The sequence below is a fragment of the Tachypleus tridentatus genome, chromosome 7 (genome assembly GCF_004210375.1).
Source record: "Tachypleus tridentatus isolate NWPU-2018 chromosome 7, ASM421037v1, whole genome shotgun sequence".
NCBI lineage: Eukaryota > Metazoa > Arthropoda > Merostomata > Xiphosura > Limulidae > Tachypleus > Tachypleus tridentatus.
This window is the reverse complement of record NC_134831.1, coordinates 92,511,407-92,534,449: the sequence shown is the minus strand read 5'-3', so window position 1 is coordinate 92,534,449 and position 23,043 is coordinate 92,511,407. Positions and strand designations below refer to the sequence as shown.

At 29.7% G+C, this 23,043-nt stretch overlaps 1 protein-coding gene across 1 annotated transcript; it reads left to right on the top strand.

Moving 5' to 3' along the window:
* The first annotated feature begins 1,112 nt into the window (after positions 1-1,112).
* Positions 1,113-4,366, top strand: LOC143256195 (stearoyl-CoA desaturase 5-like). Its single transcript, XM_076513065.1, has 2 exons — positions 1,113-1,352; positions 3,097-4,366. The coding sequence occupies exons 1-2, from the start codon at positions 1,249-1,251 to the stop codon at positions 3,557-3,559; spliced, it is 567 nt and encodes a 188-aa protein (XP_076369180.1). The 5' UTR covers positions 1,113-1,248; the 3' UTR covers positions 3,560-4,366.
* Positions 4,367-23,043: the final 18,677 nt, after the last annotated feature.

The window sequence follows — 23,043 nt, the reverse complement described above, 5'->3', positions numbered from 1 at the left end:
ACATTATATATATGACGATTTCTTCTTATTTATATAAAGTGTTGAGCATATGTGGACGTTTCTTCTTATCTATATAATGTGACATATATGACGTTTCTATATCTGACTTTCTTATAAAGTGTGACATATATGACGTTTCTTTTGCTTTATAAAAGTGTGACATATATGACGTTTCTTCTGCTATATATATTAGTATTGACATATATGACGTTTCTTCTGCTGTATATAAAGGTGTGACATATATGACGTTTCGTTCTGCTCTATAAGTGTCTTGACCATATAAGACGTTTCTTCTGCTATATAAAGTGTGACATATAAGACGTTTTCTTCTGCTATATATAATGTGTGACATATATGACGTTTCTTCTGCTATATAAAGTGTCACATATATGACGTTTCTTCTTAACTATATATAAGTGTCACATATATGACGTTTCTTCTGCTAATATACAAAGTGTGATTATATATGACGTTTCTTCTGCTATATAAAGTGTGACATATATGGCGTTTCTTCTTCTATTATTAGTGGTATATATGACGTTTCTTCTGTTATACATAAACGTTTCTTCTGCTATATAAAGTGTGACATATGACGTTTCTTCTGTTATACTATATAAAGTGTCACATATATGACGTTTCTTCTGCTATATAAAGTGTGACATATAAGACGTTTCTTCTGCTATATAAAGTGTGACATATAAGACGTTTCTTAACCTTGCTATATAAAGTGTGACATATATGACGTTTCTTCTGCTATATAAAGTGTGACATATATGGCGTTTCTTCTGCTATATAATGTGTGACATATATGACGTTTCTTCTGCTATATAATGTGTGACATATATGACGTTTCTTCTGCTATATAAAGTGTGACATATATGGCGTTTCTTCTGTTATACAAAGTGTCACATATATGACGTTTCTTCTGCTATACAAAGTGTCACATATATGACGTTTCTTCTGCTCTATAAAGTGTAACAGATAACAAGTTTTTCTTCTAAATACATCATAATAAATAAGAAACGTATCATACTGTAAAAATACAGCATTTACAATGCTTGTTGTTATGTATAAAATATAACATAAAAGAAATATACAGTGTTGTACATAAAGTGTGAGATGAAATTTGTTCCATTTTCTTGTTAGAACGACATTTATGAGTGGTCACGTGACCACCGAGTACATCACAAATTTTCCGAAACGAACGCTGATCCCCACGATATCAACCGAGGACTTTTCTTCGCTCACATGGGATGGCTGATGAGAAGGAAACACCCGAATGTCATATTAAAGGGTAAAACTGTCGACTGCAGTGACCTCCTGGAAGACCCTGTGGTACGGTTTCAACGACGGTAAGATATAAACCAAATTGTCTGCATACAAAACTCTCCGAACAGGAGATTTACTGGAGATTCTTTGGAATTTATGAGGGACAAACGAATCCTTTGATAGTGAATCATTATATATTTTTTTTTTCATATAGTTTAGTAATAACAAGTTGCCATTAGAAATCGTTTCTTAATCAACCTTCAAAAATTTAATCATGACCACATTAAGAGAAGTCTTTCAGTTAATGTGATTCTTGTCACACATTTTAGGCCTAAATATATTAGTACTTATATTATTTTATTTTTCTAATATTTGTACATTAATATTGGTAACACACGAGTAAAACTGTTTCTAGAGAAAGTGATGTTCGCTGCAGTATAAGGAAATGTTTTATCCATGTGGTTTCACTTATCTATTCCTTTTACTATTTGTTGCAGACTAGAAAGGTTTTTTTTATTTATTAATATATTAATGTCTTTTCTTTGTTGCTTATCCTCTGAATTAAGGATAATACTTTAATTATCTGATTAATCATCGAGATTAAAATAATTTGGAGGATTGTTGTTTGGAATTAAGCACAAAGCTACGCAATGGGCTATATGTGCTCTGCCCACCACGGGTATCGAAACCCGGTTTTTAGCGTTGTAAGTCCACAGACATACCGCTGAGCCACTAGGGGGTAAGTTGGAGGAATAAAATTTTGGTTATATTCTGAATTAGAATGCTTCCTTGGAATAGCTTTGGTCCATTCTCTGTTGTTTTTGGTTTTTCGTTTGGGCGAGGGGGAAACAGTTTAATGTTTGTTTTTTAGCCACGTCCTCTTAAATCCCTAATACCATAACATGAAACTAACTCACTGTTTGGATCCTTAATAACGTAAAACTAACTCACTGTTTAGATCCTTAATAATATGAAACTAACTTACTATTTGGACCCTTAATAACATAAAACTAACTTACTGTTTAGATCCTTAATAACATGAAACTAACTCACTGTTTGGATCCTTACTAATATGAAACTAACTCACTGTTTGGATCCTTAATAACATGAAACTAACTTACTATTTAGATCCTTAATAACATAAAACTAACTCACTGTTTGGATCCTTAATAATATGAAACTAACCTGTTTAGATCCTTAATAACATAAAACTATCTCACTGTTTGGATCCTTAATAATATGAAACTAACTTACTGTTTGGATCCTTAATAACATAACTAACTCACTGTTTGGATCCTTAATAACATGAAACTAACTCACTGTTTGGATCCTTAATAACATGAAACTAACTCACTGTTTGGATCCTTAATAACATGAAACTAACTCACTGTTTGGATCCTTACTAATATGAAACTAACTCACTGTTTGGATCCTTAATAACATGAAACTAACTCACTGTTTGGATCCTTACTAATATGAAACTAACTCACTGTTTGGATCCTTAATAACATGAAACTAACTCACTGTTTGGATCCTTACTAATATGAAACTAACTCACTGTTTGGATCCTTAATAACATGAAACTATCTCAGCACTTTAATGTTTAATACCATAGCATAAAACTAGCTCACTGTTTGAATGCCTATTATAATATCAGAAACGTAAAGTACATATACAGAATGTTGGAAAGCAGTGACAAAGAAATCAAAATTTATAAAAACTTTAAGTTTTCATCTTTTAATTTCTAAATCAATGACGATGTTTTCGTGACTATTCAAAGAGGGTCAATGAACTAGAATTTCTCATATCTTGTTTTATCACGAATAGATTCTACGTACCTCTCGCATTTCTCTGTGGCTTTATAATACCCACCATGATACCGGTGCTTGGTTGGGGCGAGAGGTTATGGTTCGCCTTTGTAACCAATGGCGTCGCTCGCTACGTCGTATCGCTACACCTGACATGGCTCATTAACAGCGTCGCCCACTGGCGAGGAAACAAACCATATAATCGCTTTCTGACTGCGGTAGAGAGCGCCAAGATAACCTGGTGGGCACTAGGAGAAGGATTCCACAACTTTCACCACAGCTTTCCCAACCATTACGCCGCTAGTGAGTATGGCTGGAAACATAACTTTACGACGATGTTCATCGATTATATGGCTAAACTAGGCCAAGCTTATGATCTGAAAACGGTACCAGATGAAGTTATTGAAAAGACGAGACTGAAAACAGGAGATGGAAGCAAGACCTTCGGACCACCTGCAGAAGAACTTGAGAAAAAACGCTAGTAACTAACCCTAACATGCATTCGTTATTTAAAAGGTGTACATTTATTCTTTGATCAGGTTTCATGAGGTGTACATTTAAGTAGAAAGTTGACTTGAGGTCCCATAAGTATGTGAAGTGTACGTTAAGCATTTCGTATCACATATATTGTATTAATATTCTCATACTGATTAATGCCAACGACCACTTGTGGACCAACGTTGGATAAAATTAATGTTTAATGGTTGATTATTATCTTATACAATTATGAGCGAAGATAATTTACTGAGATGCTGTTTAAAGAAGCAGTTAACGACCATGAAATGTCATTGTTATTAAATCACAGCTAAAATAAATAATACGTCATCATTATCCTACATTATGACGATTTATTATTTTAGATAAAGATAAACTTGACACTTCAAACGAAGTAGGCATTATATTCTAAAACATTCAGGTAAAACTAAGTATTAAACTGATTTCTATGCCCTATATACATCATATTTAGATTATTGTACTTTTGATGTGTTAGCCATGTGCCTTAGTACGAATACAGAAATATAAATGTCTTCGCTCTATGCGTTCATCCTTGTTTACAAAGTTGCAACATCATTTATAACATTGGGAATGTTCATGCTCTACAGCAAGCATCATGATTACTTCATAGGAATCTTCTTTTAATTCCTAATTTAAATAGGTCTATATTGTGAAAAGCAGAATTGTTCGATTCAAGATCAAACTAAAATAATTCCGTAGTTTATTTACACTTTAACCTCAGTAATAAATAGATGTAAAACACCAGCTGCAAATAAATAGTGTTTATTTCACCATTCCTAGTTTAATGTGTTTCTCTTATTTAATAATTTGTACAAAGTTTTAAAAATAAAATATTTTCCTTTAAACAAGTTCCCAATTAATTGATAGTTAACTAAAATTACTTCCTTGTTTTCAGTTTCAAAATTTCTAATCTGAAAACTATTTATAGTTATTTTGGATACTACCTCTGGTTCTGAAAATAGCATATTAACAAAATCTATAGTTTAATTAACAGCCACAGATCACGGCATAAACTGATAATATGTAGTTCAAGCGATAAAAGTTGTCTAGTTCAAATAACAGCCACAAATTACAGCATAAAATCTTCAGATTATAAATGGTTCAAGAAATAACTCATTGACAAAATGTACAGTTCTTATAACAACCAAAAATCACAGTTTCACCTGTTCAAATTATATCTGGTTCAAGATATATCACGTTAACAAAATACCTGGTTCAAATAACACTCACAAGTTACAGTATGAACTGTACGGATTATATATGATTCAAGAAATATCACCTTAACAAAATGTATAGTTCTTCTTACAGCCACAAACCACGGTTTCAACCGTTCATAATACATCTGGATCAAGAAATATCGCGTTAAAATATGTATAGTGCAAATAACAGCCATAAAACGCAGTTTTAACTGTTCAGATTATACATGATTTAAGAGATATCACGTTAACAAAATGTATAGCTCACCTCAATTTACAGTACAAACTGTTCAGATTATAATCCGTGATGACGAGAAACCCCACTTGTAGAGAAAATAATGTCCACATATGAATCGTTTAATAACAATCTTGGTAAATACATAGCATGGGCATTCTCCAAATATGTAACATCAGCCAGGTCATTCATCAAAGACTTTAAATTTCAAATCTAACCTTAATCAACTTAATCATAAAGCCTTAATGGCCAGTTTCGATGTTATATCCCTCTTTACAGAAGTTCCAACCGCTGAAGCCTGCAAGATAGCCTTAGAACTCCATATCCAAGACCCTAACAGATCAATAGACATTCCCAGCAACCAACTAGCAATCCTCATAGAATTCACCACAATGAAGACAAACTTCATATTCAACAACCACAACTATATACAAACAAATGGCCTAAGCATGGGCAACCCAGTATCACCAGTTCTAGCCAATATTTTTATGACACAAGTTGAAACACAAGCAGTTAACACAGCATTACATCCACCACTATACTGGTGCAGATATGTAGATGACACGATTGCGGGATTCACATCTACAGAACACACACTTAATTTTTCAATCACATTAACTCTATACATCCCAACATTAACTTCACATGTGAACAGGAAAAAAGCAATCAAATATCATTTCTTAACCTCAAAATTACAAAAAACCGACACACAATCCAAAACAGAAATCCACCGAAAAATCACCCATACTGGACTATACATTCCTTGGGACTCAGCACATGAAACAAAACAAAAACTCAACATACTAAGAAACCAAATAAACACAGCCATAAAACTATGTTCACCAGATAAAATTAACGATGAATTAGACAAAATAAAACAATACTTCATCAACATCAATAAGTTTCCTCCACAAACCGTAGAAAACATCATAGGTACACACCTAGACAAAAAGCAAAATCAACCAACAAAAGTAAATATATCCCATGATTTAAAACATCACAAAACCATATACTGCTGCATACCATATATTCCCGACATCAGCAAACAAATAACCAACATAGGGCAAAAACTAGTAAAAAAAATATGACATTCCAATTAATACTAAATTTATTCAAAAAACCAGGCACAAAACTGATGTCTATACTATGTAAAAACTACACTGACAAACACCACACCAACATTATTTATAAAACATAATGTGATAACTGCCACGACTTCTATATTGGAGAAACAAGTAGAAAAATGGAAACTAGATTCAAAAAACAAAAAAGTCACCTTCACAAGTTTTCAAACACTGCAAATCAAATAAACACAAAGTAACCATATAAAACACCCAAAAACTAAATAAAGAAACAAATATAAACGAACGCAAAATTAAAGAAGCCTCACTTATACAACAACTCAAGCCCAAAATAAACCAATACAAAGGAACGCCTTTATACCTATATAAATAAATATATCCAACATCTAAGAACGCCATCTACATACCTACACTCAATCACACAACCGCCTTCAAACATGTGGTCAGCTACGGTCAGTAAACCTTTCTTTCTTTGTGAATATGACGATCACCAAAGAAGGTCGAAACGTTGTTCACTCTTCTACTAATGCCTTCTCTACCAATACCAGCCATTTTTAAATATATAATATTCAGATTATACATAGTTCAAGAAATATCTCGTTAACAAAATGTCTAGTTCATATAACAGCCACAAATCACCGTTTTGACTGTTCAGATGACATATGGTTCAAGAAATATCACGTTAACAAAATGTGGAATTCAAACAACAGCCACAAAGCACAGTTTCAACTGTTCAGGTTACATCTGGTTTACTAAACATTACGTTAACAAAATGTAATGTTCAAATAACATCCACAGATCAGTATATACTGTTCAGATTATATACGGTTTAAGACATATCATGTTAACAAAATTTCTAGTTCAAATAAAAGCCACAAAGCACAATATAGTCTGTTCAAATTTTATCTGGTCCAGGAAATATCACGTTAACAAAATGTATAGTTGAAATAGCAGCCACAAGTCACAGTTTTAACTGTGCAGATATTTCTAGTTCAAGAAATATGAAGTTAACAATATATCTTGTTCAAATAACATTTCCCACTGTTTAGATTATATCTGTTTCAATAAATATCACTTTAATAAAATGTGTAGCTCAAATAGCATCCACAAACTACAATATGAACTTTTCAGATTGTACGTGGTTGAAGAAATAACTCGTTAACAAAATATAGAGTTCTTATAACAGCCACAAAGCACAGTTTCAACTGTTCAGATTATATCTGATTCAAGAAATATCACATTAATAAAATGTCCAGTTCAAATAACAGCAACAAAGCACAAATCAGTTTCAACTGTCCCGATTATATCTGATTCAAGAAATATGAAGTTAACAATATATGTAGTTCAGAGAACAGTTTCAACTGTTATCCAATATCCTTTTGAACTACTACTACTGTTTTATTAATTTATGTCAATAACTATGGAATAAACTTGTTTATTATAATCTAAGCTTTAATATTATATAATATTATATATGAGGTCATTTATTAATTTAATAGTGAATATCAAAATAACGCAATTAAATGTAGATTATATGAGTCACGTTGAATATTGAATGCAGCACTGTTAAAATTATATGTTTGTAATGTTAAAATACAAAGTCATAAGTTCTGTACAAAGTAGGAAATAAAACTACCAATATTGAAAAGCAGGAACATTAAATAAAAACCTTATATTTTTTTTTATAATCATGAGATATGATTTAGGCACGGAATCCAACCAAATGGCTCCGTTCAACCCTTTCCAATTCTGAAACGGTCCCTTAATACAGTATATAACGCGTGAATAACCAATTAACAGGTTAGAATATTTTAGGTGGTTTTCTCAGCTAGTTTCATCTTCAAAATTTTAACGTTGTCTTCGATCGAAGTTTTCAATGAGGTAGTTTATGTCTTTAGTCTGCTTAAAGTTTTATATTTTTTAAAATCTGAATAAATCTTACTTAATAAATGATATTGTTATCCTATGGTATCCCTATAGTTATTTATATATATTTTTTGGTTATTCAACTATATATATATAAAACCTAAAAATAATTTTGTTTCTTATCCTTTACGGTCAAAATTTAAAAGGCTTAGCATCCAAAGTCCAGCAACAGATCGTTACAAGAAGAGATAATTGTTTGGTTAACTTCTTGATTCATTGTTCTTTATTTTAAGAAAAATAAGTTCACTCTTGATGACGAGAAACTCTTTTCGACGTAAATATTCTCAAGAATATTAAAATTTTATTAAAATAAAGCAGATAGCAACGTTTCGACCTTCTTAAGTCAACTTCAGACTAACAAAGAAAGAGTTTGCAACTGACCGTTGCCGGACACACGTCTTAGGGACGAGAGTATAAACGGTTACGGGATTGTAGGGGGCGTTGCAGCTAGATGTTGGATTATTAACTACTATAGGTATAAAATTGTTAATTTGTATTGGTTTAATTTTGGTTTTAGTTACTGATTTGCCTTTATTATTAATACATGATTCCCTGCTTAGTATTTCGGTGTTTTCTTTGGTTATGTTGTGTTTATTTGATTTGCAGTGTTCGAAAACTTGTGAAGGTGACTTTTGGTGTTCTTTGAATCTGGTTTCCATTTTTCTACTTGTTTTTTTAATATAGAAGTCGTGGCAGTTATCACATTGTATTTTATAAATAATGTTGCTGTGGTGTTTGTCAGTGTAGGTTTTACATAGTATAGACCTCAGTTTTGTGCCTGGTTTTTGAATAAATTTGGTATTAACTAGAATGTCATATTGTTTTACTAGTTTTTGCCCAATGTTGGTTATTTTTCTGCTGATGTCGGGAATATATGGTATGCAGCAGTATATGGTTTTGTGATGTTTTAAATCATGGGATATATTTACTTTTGTTGGTTGATTTTGCTTTTTGTCTAGGTGTGTGCGTATAATGTTTTCTACGGTTTGTGGAGGAAACTTATTGATGTTGATGAAGTATTGTTTTATTTTGTCTAATTCATCGTTAATTTTATCTGGTGAACATAGTTTTATGGCTGTGTTTATTTGGTTTCTTAGTATGTTGAGTTTTTGTTTTGTTTCATGTGCTGAGTCCCAAGGAATGTATAGTCCAGTTTGGGTGATTTTTCGGTGGATTTCTGTTTCAAATTATGTATCGGTTCTAGTGATCTTGAGATTAAAAAATGCTGTTTGGTTAGTTTTTCGTGTTCACAGGTGAGCTTAATGCTGGGGTGTATCGAGTTAACGTGGTTGAAAAACTAAGTGTGTGTCTGTAGATGTGAATCCAGCAATTGTATCATCAACATACCTGTACCAGTATGTAATCTGATCAATGGAGATTCAATCTGTGTCACAAAAATAAGTTTAATAATTTATTTATAAATAGTAATAATCTATATACGTGTATATAATGTATAATAATTGAAATTATTACAAAACTGTAATATTACAAAATACTCGTACATTAAAACACAGCCAAGACAGGGAAAACTGAAGGTCAGTTTTTTATTACGGGATACGTGATCTGAGTGCACGTGCACCACTTCACAACAAGTTATGTAATCTTAGGTAGTTCGAGATGACGAGAAACCCACTTGAAGTAAAAATGTATCCCAAGACGACTGGTACGGGTATTAAAACTTTTATTAAAATAAAACACATAAGAACTTTTCAACTTTCTTATATCAAATTCATTCAAAACCCAAGTACAAAACTAAAGTCCATACTATGTAGAAACTACACTGACAAACACAACACCAACATTATTTATAAAATGCAATGCAATAACTGCTACGACTTTTATATTGGAGAAACAAGCAGAATATGGAAAACCTGAAGATGTTAACCCGAAGATGACATAAGAAGTTCGAAACGTTGTTCTGCGCTTTATCTTAATAAAAGTTTTAATATCTATACCAACCGTCTTCAGATACATTTTTTACAATCTTAGCAAGACATGACTGGAACGTCAATATAATAGAAATAATAAATATGAAACGTTATGAGATTTATGCTACTTAAACTAAATATTTGTATTTTTGTGTTATAATATGTAGTCATTTTAGCACGAAAATAGCATAATTTATATTTATTTCCTGATTTTTTTTATGATGGTTACAAGGTTGGTCAAATTACAGACCCCATATAATTAGAGTATAGAAAATAACATAAATTATAAAGTCTTACTGAAAGCAGACATGTGAAATGTATTTAGAAAGTTTTAGAAAGTAAGCAAATAATATCTCAGATACTTTGGGACAAAGAATAGTTTTCTTAATCGTAAAATGGAATCATTCTGTATTCAGGCTAATAACGAAACAGGCTTTGCATTCAGACTAATAACGAAACAGGTTCAATTTTCACAAACAAATCTTTAGTAAAAATATTTCATTACAAAACTTGATTTTTTGTGTACAATATTCGTGTAATCTTTACTAAAAGTCTAGCAAATTTCGTGAAGGTACACAAGCTGTATCAAAATTATAATTAAAACACTTAATGTGTACAAATGTGTAGACAAATCCGTGTATATTATACAGAACCTTTTCGAAAGGGTTAAAATTGTAAGGTCAAACAACAGTCTAAAAACAGACGTCAACAGTTTTTATTCTGGAACATTGTCAATAATTATTGTTTTTCGTTTGTCTACAGTTCATACCACGTGCATTAAAAGTGTCTTGTATGTTAATATTATTGTTAAAACCAGTTTTGATATACAAGTTTTTTTTTCTTTATGTAAAGTTGAAAAGTTATGTAATTTACCATTTTTTGATACATGATAATTTGTTAAGAAAATGTAATTTATTTTAAATAGCATTGCTGGACATAGTTTCATGTAATGTAATTGACTAACGTTGTTACCCTTTCTATGTAAAATTTTAATTATTTGAAGAACAAAATTCACTTCTTTGAAAAGTGACTGATGTTGTGTCATGAATATAATATATATATATATACATAGAAAAACTTTTTAAAAATTATTATTAAGAAATATGAACTTGAAACTAGGAGATAAATACATCTTGATGACGAGAAACCCGCTTCAAATAAAAATGTATTTTAGAACGGCTGGTATGGGTATTAACACTTTTATTTATAAGCACTGTTAATATCCATATATAATATTGTAACCAACTCTATCTATTAGTTGAAGAAACAATTAAATTTATAACCTGCTACCTAAGAAACAATGTAAACATTGAGATACCAAAAGTGAACTTTTAGTAAAAGCAACTTAGGTCTTTGTTAGAAATATATACTCTGCAAGCAGCTGAAGTCCTTCTTTATAAATGTTGTAGAAGCAACATAAGTCTTTGTTATAAACATGTGAAGTAGCAACATAAGTCTTTGTTATAAACATATGAAGTAACAGCACCATAAAGTCCTGGTTATAAACGTGTGAAGTAACAGCAACTTAAGTCCTTGTTATAAACATGTGAAGTAGCAGCAACTTAAGTCCTTGTTATAAACATGTGAAGTAGCAGCAACTTAAGTCCTGATTATAAACGTGTGAAGTAACAGTAACCTAAGTCCTGGTTATAAACATTTGAAGTAACAGCAACTTAAGTCCTTGTTATAAACATGTGAAGTAACAGCAACTTAAGTCCTTGTTATAAGCATGTGAAGTAACAGCAACTTAAGTCCTTGTTAAAAGCATGTGAAGTAGCAGCAATTTAAATCCTGCATATTTGAGCTTCAATGTTATGTAACTTGGGAAATCAGTTAAGAACACACTTTTTATAATGATCTCAGATACATTAAACTACATCCAAACGTTAGGTTTTTATAAATTAAAATCTTAAGAGGTTTCTTAATCTTTATTCTATACAGCCTGGTTGTGTGACGAAACCATACTTATTGACTATTCACGACTTGATTATGTGACAGTCTTCGTTCCGAAGAAGACAAATATCTTCGACTACAGTAGGGTTTAATTCTATACAATGGGCCCGGCATGACCAAGTGTGTTAAGGCGTTTGACTCGTAATCCGAGGGTCGCGGGTTCGAATCTCGGTCGCACCAAACATGCTCGCCCCTTGTAGCCTTGGGGCGTTATAATGTGACGGTCAATCCCACTATTCGTTGGTGGAAGAGTAGCCCAAGAGTTGGCGGTGGGTGGTGATGACTGGCTGCCTTCGCTCTAGTCTTTCACTCCAAAATTAGGGTCGGCTAGCGTAGATAGTCCTCGAGTAGCTTTGCGCGAAATTCAAAAATACAAAACAAGCAACAATTCTATACAACTTTGATGTGGAGCACTCATACAAACAAACGACTGATATCCTGTGTTTCATTCTACAGGATTTGGTTGTTCATTGTCGTTGCTCTGAGAAAACAAATTGGTGGAGTATACCAAGTGATGTGTGTTTTATTATAGCAAAGCCAAATCGTGCTATCTGCTGTAAATCCGAAAACTTACTGCTGTCCTAACTCCTAGTCATGTATAACTTGGTTGTTAAAGGAATATCAGTGTTTGTAATTTCAATAATAAATATCGCGTTAAAAAGCTTTGTAGAATAAACATGTAAAAGTTTTCAAGGTAATTTAATATACCTAACATATATGCTGTATTGTTTTCATTTACTAAACAATTAAATTGAATCACCTTACAAGTTACATTATATTGTAATGAAACGTATCTCTGTGTGTGGATTACTGGACAATTTGAAGAACAGATAAAGTATACCAGAGGTGTGTGGGTGTTCATGTGTCACCGTCTTCACTCAAGCAAGTTACAGTTTAGCATTTTCAGAAATTATTTTTGTCTTTAAAGTCTGGTAAACATTAGTTTCAATTGAGGATCTCTTTATTCTGGAGTATCGTAACTTTGAGTTGTTAAGTTGTTTGACTAGTTTGTTTTTTAACAAATGATAAAAAGAGTTTGTAGCAATGCTCACAGTGTTGATACGTTATTATAATTAAGAAGTAATGATTAGTGTCAGTGTAAAATACCACTGGTATTTATTATTTACCTCCATGGGTGAAATATAACATATATTCATAGCGAATTCTGTACAATAACATTACCTCCCTTCAAGGCAGAATTGTAAAACACCTTCGTAAATAACTTCAAGATCACCACGTTTCAAAGAACCATTTTATCATAGGAAATGGTAGATCGTTTACCCAAAGCAGCTTACGATATTTATCCTTTAACTTAATCAACTTTTACCAACAAATAATGGGATAGATAGTTACATTATAACGCCCCTTCGACCATGTTTGATTTGATAGTGAATTCTACCTTCGACACTCAGATTACGAATTGAACTTTCTGAACTGGCCATAGCAGGACAGTTCATATGTAGTTCGGTCACATTCATAGTACTAAGTAAATATAAATTAATTGTGCTTGAAATAAAAGGATTTTATTTCATGAGACACGTGGTAGTGGAGACAGCTAGAAGTAGAAACATGTAATAGTGAAGATATCTAGTACTAGAGACACCTAGTAGTAGAGACATCTTGTAGTAGAAACACCTATGGTAGAGATATCTAATAATGGAGACACCAAGTAGTAGAGACATGTAGTAGTGGAGACATCTAATAGTAGAAACGCCTACGGTAGAGATTTCTAATAATGGAGACACCAAGTAGTAGAGACATGTAGTAGTGGAGACATCTAGTAGTAGAAACACCTATGGTAGAGATATCTAATAATGGAGACACCAAGTAGTAGAGACATGTTGTAGTGGAGACATCTAGTAGTAGAAACACCTATGGTAGAGATATCTAATAATAAAGACACCAAGTAGTAGAGACATGTAGTAGTGGAGACATCTAGTAGTAGAAACACCTATGGTAGAGATATCTAATAATGGAGACACCAAGTAGTAGAGACATGTAGTAGTGGAGATATTTAGAGGTAGAAACATGTAATAGTAGAGATATCTAGTACTAGAGACACCTAGTAGTAGAGACATGTAGTAGTGGAGTCACCTAGTAGTAGGAACATGTATTAGTAGATACATGTTGTAGAAGAGACATGTCATAGCAGAGATATCTAGTAGTAGATGCATCTAGTAGTAGAGACATCTAGTAATAGAGGCATATAATACACCAGCCTAGTAGTAGAGACATGTAGTAGTATAGACACCTGGCCCGGCATGGCCAAGCGTGTTAAGGTGTGCGACTCGTAATCCGAGGGTCGCGGGTTCGCATCCCAGTCGCGCCAAACATGTTCGCCCTTTCAGCCGTGGGGGCGTTATAATGTGACGGTCAATCCCACTATTCGTTGGTAAAAGAGTAGCCCAAGAGTTAGCGGTGGGTGGTGATGACTAGCTGCCTTCCCTCTAGTCTTACACTGCTAAATTAGGGACGGCTAGCACAGATAGCCCTCGAGTAGCTTTGTGCGAAATTCAAAAAACAAACAAACAAAACATTCATAAGTTAATATTTAGTCAACATTACATTGGATTTCAGTACTGTTTCACATCAACATGGCATGCTGTCAATACTTCTGTACAGATATTCATGAATGATTGATCGACTGTCATCTTTCGTTAATCGGTTGGACTCGGCTCATAAACTTTCCATCTGATTGATATCACGTGATTGACCTAACCATTCAATAACATAATTTCTATTGTTTCTAAGATATATTTTAACGATTTCATAATTACGAACTGGTAAATAGTTTATTGTAATTATTGATAAATGAATAACTTCAAAAGTAACCCTTTATAATTGGCGGTGGGTGGTGTTGACTAGTTGCCTTCCCTCTAGTCTTACACTGCTAAATTAGAGACGGCTAGCACAGATAGCCCTCGAGTAGCTTTGTGCGAAATTCCGAAACAAACACACAAACAAACAAAAGTATAGACACCTAGTAATAGAAACATATAGTAGACCAGCCTAGTAGTAGATACACCAAGTAGTTGAGACATGTAGTCGTAGAGACACGTAGCAGCAGACATTATTATTCATTACAATTTATGAATTAGTTGGTAAACTTTAAAGTTTCTTCAAAACATGAACCAGGTTTCATATATATATCTCCGTTACATGCTTAATAGGTCTTATTACAGTGAACAATCGTGTTAATATTTTAGGCCTGTCTTTTTTTCAAACACCTAACGACGGAAAGAAGTCACCTATTAACTGTGTACAGACGAATATCCTAGTGGTTGGTTTATAAGAAAATCAGATAAAAGTAATATTTATTTTAAAAAAAAAAATCCGTCAAGAGGGTCTAAACGCATACATGTATATATATATATATATATATAGTAAAGTAGTCCAGTGGGCTAAATACGACCCAACGTCTAAAAGGTAAACAAAATGCAACAGCATTTTTAACAACTAAAGGAAAATCAAATTATAAGCGTCAATTTATACAGGGAAGTTATGTCAATTGATACTTCATTGTATACCAAACAACACCTTTCCTTAGACCAGGGGTTTCAAGTATTAATACATATGCTTACACCATAAGTTCATTGGATGCTCTGAGGACTAGATAAAGGACAAGTATAATTAATGATAACGTATTTTGCCAGCATGTAAAAACGGTGTACGCCATAACAATGACTAATTACAATCATAAACTACATATTATTTATTCAGTTTCCTTCATGGTTATTGCGGTCATGACCAAATCATTATAGTCTCTTTCGTGTGCAGAATTTCAAGCGTGATCGAAACATGTGTATAACCAGTTATGATGTGCAATCTTTAATATCTCGCTATAAGAGACTGTTAATTATGGGTAATAACTTGAGTCTCAGGAAATAAGTGGTGCTTCTACATGTGACCTTTGATCCCGTTTTCAAGGGAACAAAAATAGTAAACATAAACTGGTCAGGTAATGTGTTACCATTGATTTCCTTTGGAAATGTGTCCAATGTGGCATTGAGGTTACTGTATGCTGTGTATCCGAGGGACAATAATTTGCTGTCCGCTGCTACGAAAAAAATTGATCCCAAATCAGGACAATTCCCGCATCATAAAGTAACATTTAATTCGATTATTCGACCATATAAAGCTTTCTATGAGTTGGATGTGGATGCTGTTGGTTAGCGTACTTCTCCCTTAGTACGTCACCTGAGAGCTTATGTAGATATGCGCAGAGTGTTTCAGAAGAACACACTTTCTGTGCCGCTGTTCTGTAACTAAATTACAATATTTGAATAATGAGAATCTTATACAACGACATCTAGTGACAGTAAAGTAAGATTGAGAAAATAATAAAAGATTATTTTGAAATATTTGACAATGTTAATCGTTTATTAATTATGTATGTTATATTTCAAGATAATAAATCTTTTAGTAAGTAATATACATTAGTGTGTTTTTTATTCTAAAGTGATAACATTTATAAATTATGACAATGAAACAAGAGATGTTTGTCACTTTGAGGACTGAAGTGATACTTTCAGATAGCTTTTTTAATTAATTAATAATTAAGAAGCAAGAATATTTAGATTAATTTAAGATATTTTATTTGAAGACATTTTAATTATGTAGAAACCAAAACTTGAAAATGATTATAAGTTCATCAACCACGTGTCAACTTTTTAAAAAGATCCATCTGTTGTTATCTATAAGCACAGAGCTGCACAATGGGCTATCTATGCTGTGCCCAACGTAACTACCAAAATCCGAATTTTTCAGTGTGCTAAGTAATAGAACTTACTTTTGAATTCGTCAATGTACCTCTGACACAAGAAAGGATATTAAACTGATGTATTACGCATTTAACATGTCATATTTTATGTTTAATGAAACAATTTATTAACATATTGGTGGCGCTACTGTAGGGTCTAAAGAGGGTGCTATTGACGTAATCCTGACATCCTTTCTTGACTTTGATTTTAACTGTGTATTTTAACAATGATACAAATTATTTGAAAAGTTTGTTTCCGTGAAGTATGTACCTCAGAATAATGTGATAGTTTTATTATGTGGGTAACTACGTCACAAGTGTTTCCATATTGTTAAATGTGAAGCTGTACACTTACATATCACGAAACATTGGAAAGCAATAAGAAAGATATTGGTTTACTGAGAAAAAAATTTTCAATATGTATTTAAGATAACGTAGTTCTAGTATCAACTAATTAAAGTTTCAAATTAAAAAGTACAAAAGTGTGGACGTGAAACGTATCATATAACACAAGGGATAGTTTTATCTTCATTGATGTTTACAGTTTAACAGTTGACACAAGGATTAGTTTTATCTTTATTGATGTTTACATTTTGATAATTGATACAAGGATTAGTTTTATCTTTATTAATGTTTAGAGTTTAACAGTTGATACAAGGATTAGTTTTATCTTTATTGATGTTTAGAGTTTAACAGTTGACACAAGGATTAGTTTTGTCTTCATTGATGTTTACAGTTTAACAGTTGACACAAGGATTAGTTTTATCTTTATTGATGTTTAGAGTTTAACAGTTGACACAAGGATTAGTTTTATCTTTATTGATGTTTACAGTTTAACAATTAATACAAGGATTAGTTTTATCTTTATTGATGTTTACATTTTGATAATTGATACAAGGATTAGTTTTATCTTTATTGATGTTTACAGTTTAACAGTTGATAAAAGGATTAGTTTTATCTTTATTGATATTTACAGTTTAACAGTTGATAAAAGGATTAGTTTTATCTTTATTGATGTTTACAGTTTAACAGTTGATACAAGGATTAGTTTCATCTTTATTGATGTTTAGAGTTTAACAGTTGATACAAGGATTAGTTTTATCTTTATTGATGTTTACAGTTTAACAGTTGATACAAGGATTAGTTTTATCTTTATTGATGTTTACAGTTTAACAGTTAACACAAGGATTAGTTTTATCTTTATTGATGTTTACAGTTTAATAGTTGATATAATGATCAATTTTATCCTTATTGATGTAAACAGTTTTATGTGGTAAGGTACTTTGACCTATTCTCTGTGTATAAATGTGATACAAATGTTTACATTATTTTAACGTCAATAGAAATGAGAAGTGAAATATGTCCTATAATAGAGTTTAAAGTATTTTAATCTAGATATGTTATTTAATCCACTAATGTGATTCTGCTCTTTGATGTTTCATTCTATTATAGGAAATTACATATATTTTTCACATATCTGATTTTCAGAGTTATCTAGGTCTTATCATATCCTGAAAAACAATATAAAATTGGAAAATATACAAGTTATCTGAAAGGTCTTGTTATAAACATAGTTGTCAATTATTATTACAACCTTTGGTTCTTACCCTGAATAAAAGTAATTTATTTTCTTTATTCCTGTTTGTAAATAAATTATTTATAATTTTTGTCTGTTATGCAGGAAAAATAGAAAATATGTATTAAAGTTATGTAGTTATTGTTAAATATTTATAATTATGTATTTATAGTTAGGTAGTTATTGTTAGGTATTTATAATTATGCATTTATAGTTATGTAGTTATTGTTAGGTATTTATAATTATGCATTTATAATTATGTAGTTATTGTTAGGTATTTATAATTATGTATTTATAGTTATGTAGTTATTGTTAGATATTTATAATTATGTCTTTATAGTTATGTAGTTATTGTTAGATATTTATAATTATGCATTTATAGTTATGTAGTTATTGTTAGATATTTATAATTATGTATTTATAGTTATGTAGCTATTGTTAGATATTTATAATTATGTATTTATAGTTATGTAGTTATTCTTAGGTATTTATAATTATGCATTTATAGTTATGTAGTTGTTGTTAGGTATTAATAATTATGTATTTATTGTTAGATATTTATAATTATGTATTTATAGTTGTGTAGTTATTGTTAGATATTTATAATTATGTCTTTATAGTTATGTAGTTATTGTTAGATATTTATAATTATGTCTTTATAGTTATGTAGTTATTGTTAGATATTTATAATTATGTATTTATAATTATGTAGTTATTGTTAGATATTTATAATTATGTATTTATAGTTATGTAGCTATTGTTAGATATTTATAATTATGTATTTATAGTTATGTAGTTATTCATAGGTATTTATAATTATGTATTTATAGTTATGTAGTAATTGTTAGGTATTTATAATTATGTATTTAAAGTTATGTAGTTATTGTTAGGTATTTATAATTATGTATTTATTGTTAGGTATTTATAATTATGTATTTGTAATTATGTAGTTATTGTTAGGTATTTATAATTATGTATTTATAGTTATGTAGTTATTCTTAGGTATTTATAATTATGTATTTATAGTTATGTAGTTATTGTTAGGTATTTATAATTATGTATTTATTGTTAGATATTTATAATTATGTATTTACAGTTATGTAGTTATTGTTAGGTATTTATAATTATGTATTTATAGTTATGTAGTTATTGTTAGATATGTATAATTATGTCTTTATAGTTATGTAGTTATTGTTAGATATTTATAATTATGTATTTATAGTTACGTAGTTATTGTTAGGTATTTATAATTATGTATTTATTGTTAGATATTTATAATTATGTATTTACAGTTATGTAGTTATTGTTAGGTATTTATAATTAAGATTTATTGTTAGGTATTTATAATTATGTATTTGTAATTATGTATTTATTGTTAGGTATTTGTAATTATGTATTTATTGTTAGGTATTTGTAATTATGTATTTGTAATTATGTATTTATTGTTAGGTATTTATAATTATGTATTTGTAATTACGTATTTATTGTTAGGTATTTACAATTATGTACTTATTGTGATGTAGTTATTGTTAGATATTTATAATTATGTATTTATAGTTATGTAGTTATTGTTAGATATTTATAATTATGTATTTATAGTTATGTAGCTATTGTTAGATATTTATAATAATGTATTTATAGTTATGTAGTTATTGTTAGGTATTTATAATTATGCATTTATAGTTATGTAGTTATTGTTAGGTATTTATAATTATTTATTTATTGTTAGATATTTATAATTATGTATTTACAGTTATGTAGTTATTGTTAGGTATTTATAATTATGTATTTGTAATTATGTAGTTATTGTTAGGTATTTATAATTATATATTTATTGTTAGGTATTTATAATTATGTATTTATGGTTATGTATTTATTGTTAGGTATTTATAATTATCTACTTGTAATTATGTATTTATTGTTAGGTATTTATAATTATGCATTTATAGTTATGTAGTTATTGTTAGGTATTTATAATTATGTATTTATGGTAATGTATTTATTGTTAGGTATTTATAATTATGTATTTATGGTTATGCATTTATTGTCAGATATTTATAATTATGTATTTATTGTTAGGTATTTATAATTATGTATTTGTAATTATGTATTTATGGTTATGCGTTTATTGTCAGATATTAATAATTATGTATTTATTATTAGGTATTTAAAATCATGTATTTATAATTATGTATTAATAATTATATGTTTATATTTTTGCATTTATAATTATGTATTAATAATTATATATTTATATTTATGTATTTATAATTATGTATTAATAATTATATATTTATATTTTTGCATTTATAATTATGTATTAATAATTATATATTTATATTTATGTATTTATAATTATGTATTAATAACAGTATATTTATATTTTTGTATATATAATTATGTATTAATAATTATATATTTATATTTATGTATATATAATTATGTATTAATAATTATATATTTATGTATATATAATTATGTAATTTGTAAATACTGACTCTATTTAAATGAACGAATTTTCTGTTCGTTTCTTACGTCATCGATTTGTGAATCTTCTCACTTCAGATATGTAGTTACTTTTTTTAAATCACACATCAACTCTCTACCACTATATTTCACACATACTGTTGTTTCTGAGCTCAAGTAGTATCATTTTGTAGTTTATAAATAAGAGCTTATAAAATAACATGTTCAATTTGGATTTCCTTGCATGTCAATCTTATTAACTCCCCTCCCGAAATAATAACATAAAAAAGCTGTATGAAATAATCTAACCTGCTTCTGGAAACTTTATTTATTTAAGCTGTGACACACAAACTCTTAAAAGATATTGTGGCTACTGCTACATTATAGCTGTTTTAGTGCTAATTAAGTGATGTTTGAAAAGTTAATGTTACAGAGAATTTATTAATATTTTTTCCAGCAATAGAAAGGTTGGAAATGTATAGACAGTGAAACAGTCACGTGCGTTGTGACAAATATCTAACTGTCAGCTAACAAAACAAAGCAATGAGATAGGTGACACAAAATACAGATGATAACTTTTATATTAGTTTTATATCAACATAATAGGGTTTCGAACTGTTGGAGGTTCTGCCATCTGGCGTCGAAATCATTTTAACTGTTGGCACCACCTGAGTTCGTCATTGTTATCCCTTCCTGCACTTGTAAGGGTTTAGTTGTATTTGTTAAAAAAATGAAAATATTAAAGAGTATTACTGTGATAGGCAATGGTAGTTAATATAAATAGTCATTTTCTTTAGCGTCAAAACACATAAATACACAGAAACTATATTATAAATGAAAATAGTATTGGAATATTTTTAAAATATATATATTTTACTTTAGATATCAAGTAAAAAAATTAAAAATTAATAAAGTAATTCGCACACCTGGTGGAATTTGTCTTCACTATTTTCTATTTATTGAAATCTCCACTTGTGATTAGCTGAGTATATTACTTGTATTTATTTTAATACATTGTTGTGTTTTGTTTATTATTGTTATTTTAAAGGACCTCTTGTACCTATTGTGTCCATCTTTATATCTCTGTGTAAGTTTCTTTCATTCATGAAAATCTATCTTCGTGTTTCCTGTTCTTTGTAATTTCACTTTGTTATTTTCTATTGTTATTTTTTGTCCATAATAGTTCAATTTTTATATTTTTTGTTAATTAGGATGTGTATTATTATTATACAGGAGACTTTCTTATTTGCTGTTTATATAGATCGCTGACAGTAGTGTGATCTCTATCATGTTCTGTAGACAAATATATTTTTTATCATTTTCTATTCATTATTACTCTATGTGTCATCACATAAATATTACTCTATGTGTCGTTACATGAATATTACTCTATTTGTCGTTACATGAATATTACTATATTTTTTGTTACATAAATATTACTCTATGTGTCGTTACATGAATATTACTCTATTTGTTGTTACATAAATATTACTCTATGTGTCGTTACATGAATATTACTCTATGTGTCGTTACATGAATATTACTCTATTTGTTGTTACATGAATATTATTCTATTTGTTGTTACATGAATATTACTCTATTTTTTGTTACATGAATATTATTCTATTTTTTGTTACATGAATATTACTCTATTTTTTGTTACATGAATATTACTCTATTTTTGTTACATGAATATTACTCTATTTGTTGTTACATGAATATTACTCTATTTTTTGTTACATGAATATTATTCTATTTGTTGTTACATGAATATTACTCTGTTGTTACATGAATGTTACTCTATTTTTTGTCGCTACATGAATATTACTCTATTTGTCGTTACATGAATATTACTCTGTGTCGTTACATGAATATTACTGTATTTGTCGTTACATGAATATTACTCTATTTTTTGTTACATGAATATTACTCTATGTGTCGTTACATGAATATTACTGTATTTTTTGTTACATGAATATTACTATATTTTTTGTTACATGAATATTATTCTATGTGTCGTTACATGAATATTACTCTATTTGTTGTTACATGAATATTACTCTATTTGTTGTTACATGAATATTACTCTATTTTTTGTTACATGAATATTACTCTATGTGTCGTTACATGAATATTACTGTATTTTTTGTTACATGAATATTACTGTATTTTTTGTTACATGAATATTACTCTATTTGTTGTTACATGAATATTACTATATGTGTCGTTACATGAATATTACTATATGTGTCGTTACATGAATATTACTGTATTTTTTGTTACATGAATATTACTATATTTTTTGTTACATGAATATTACTCGTTGTTG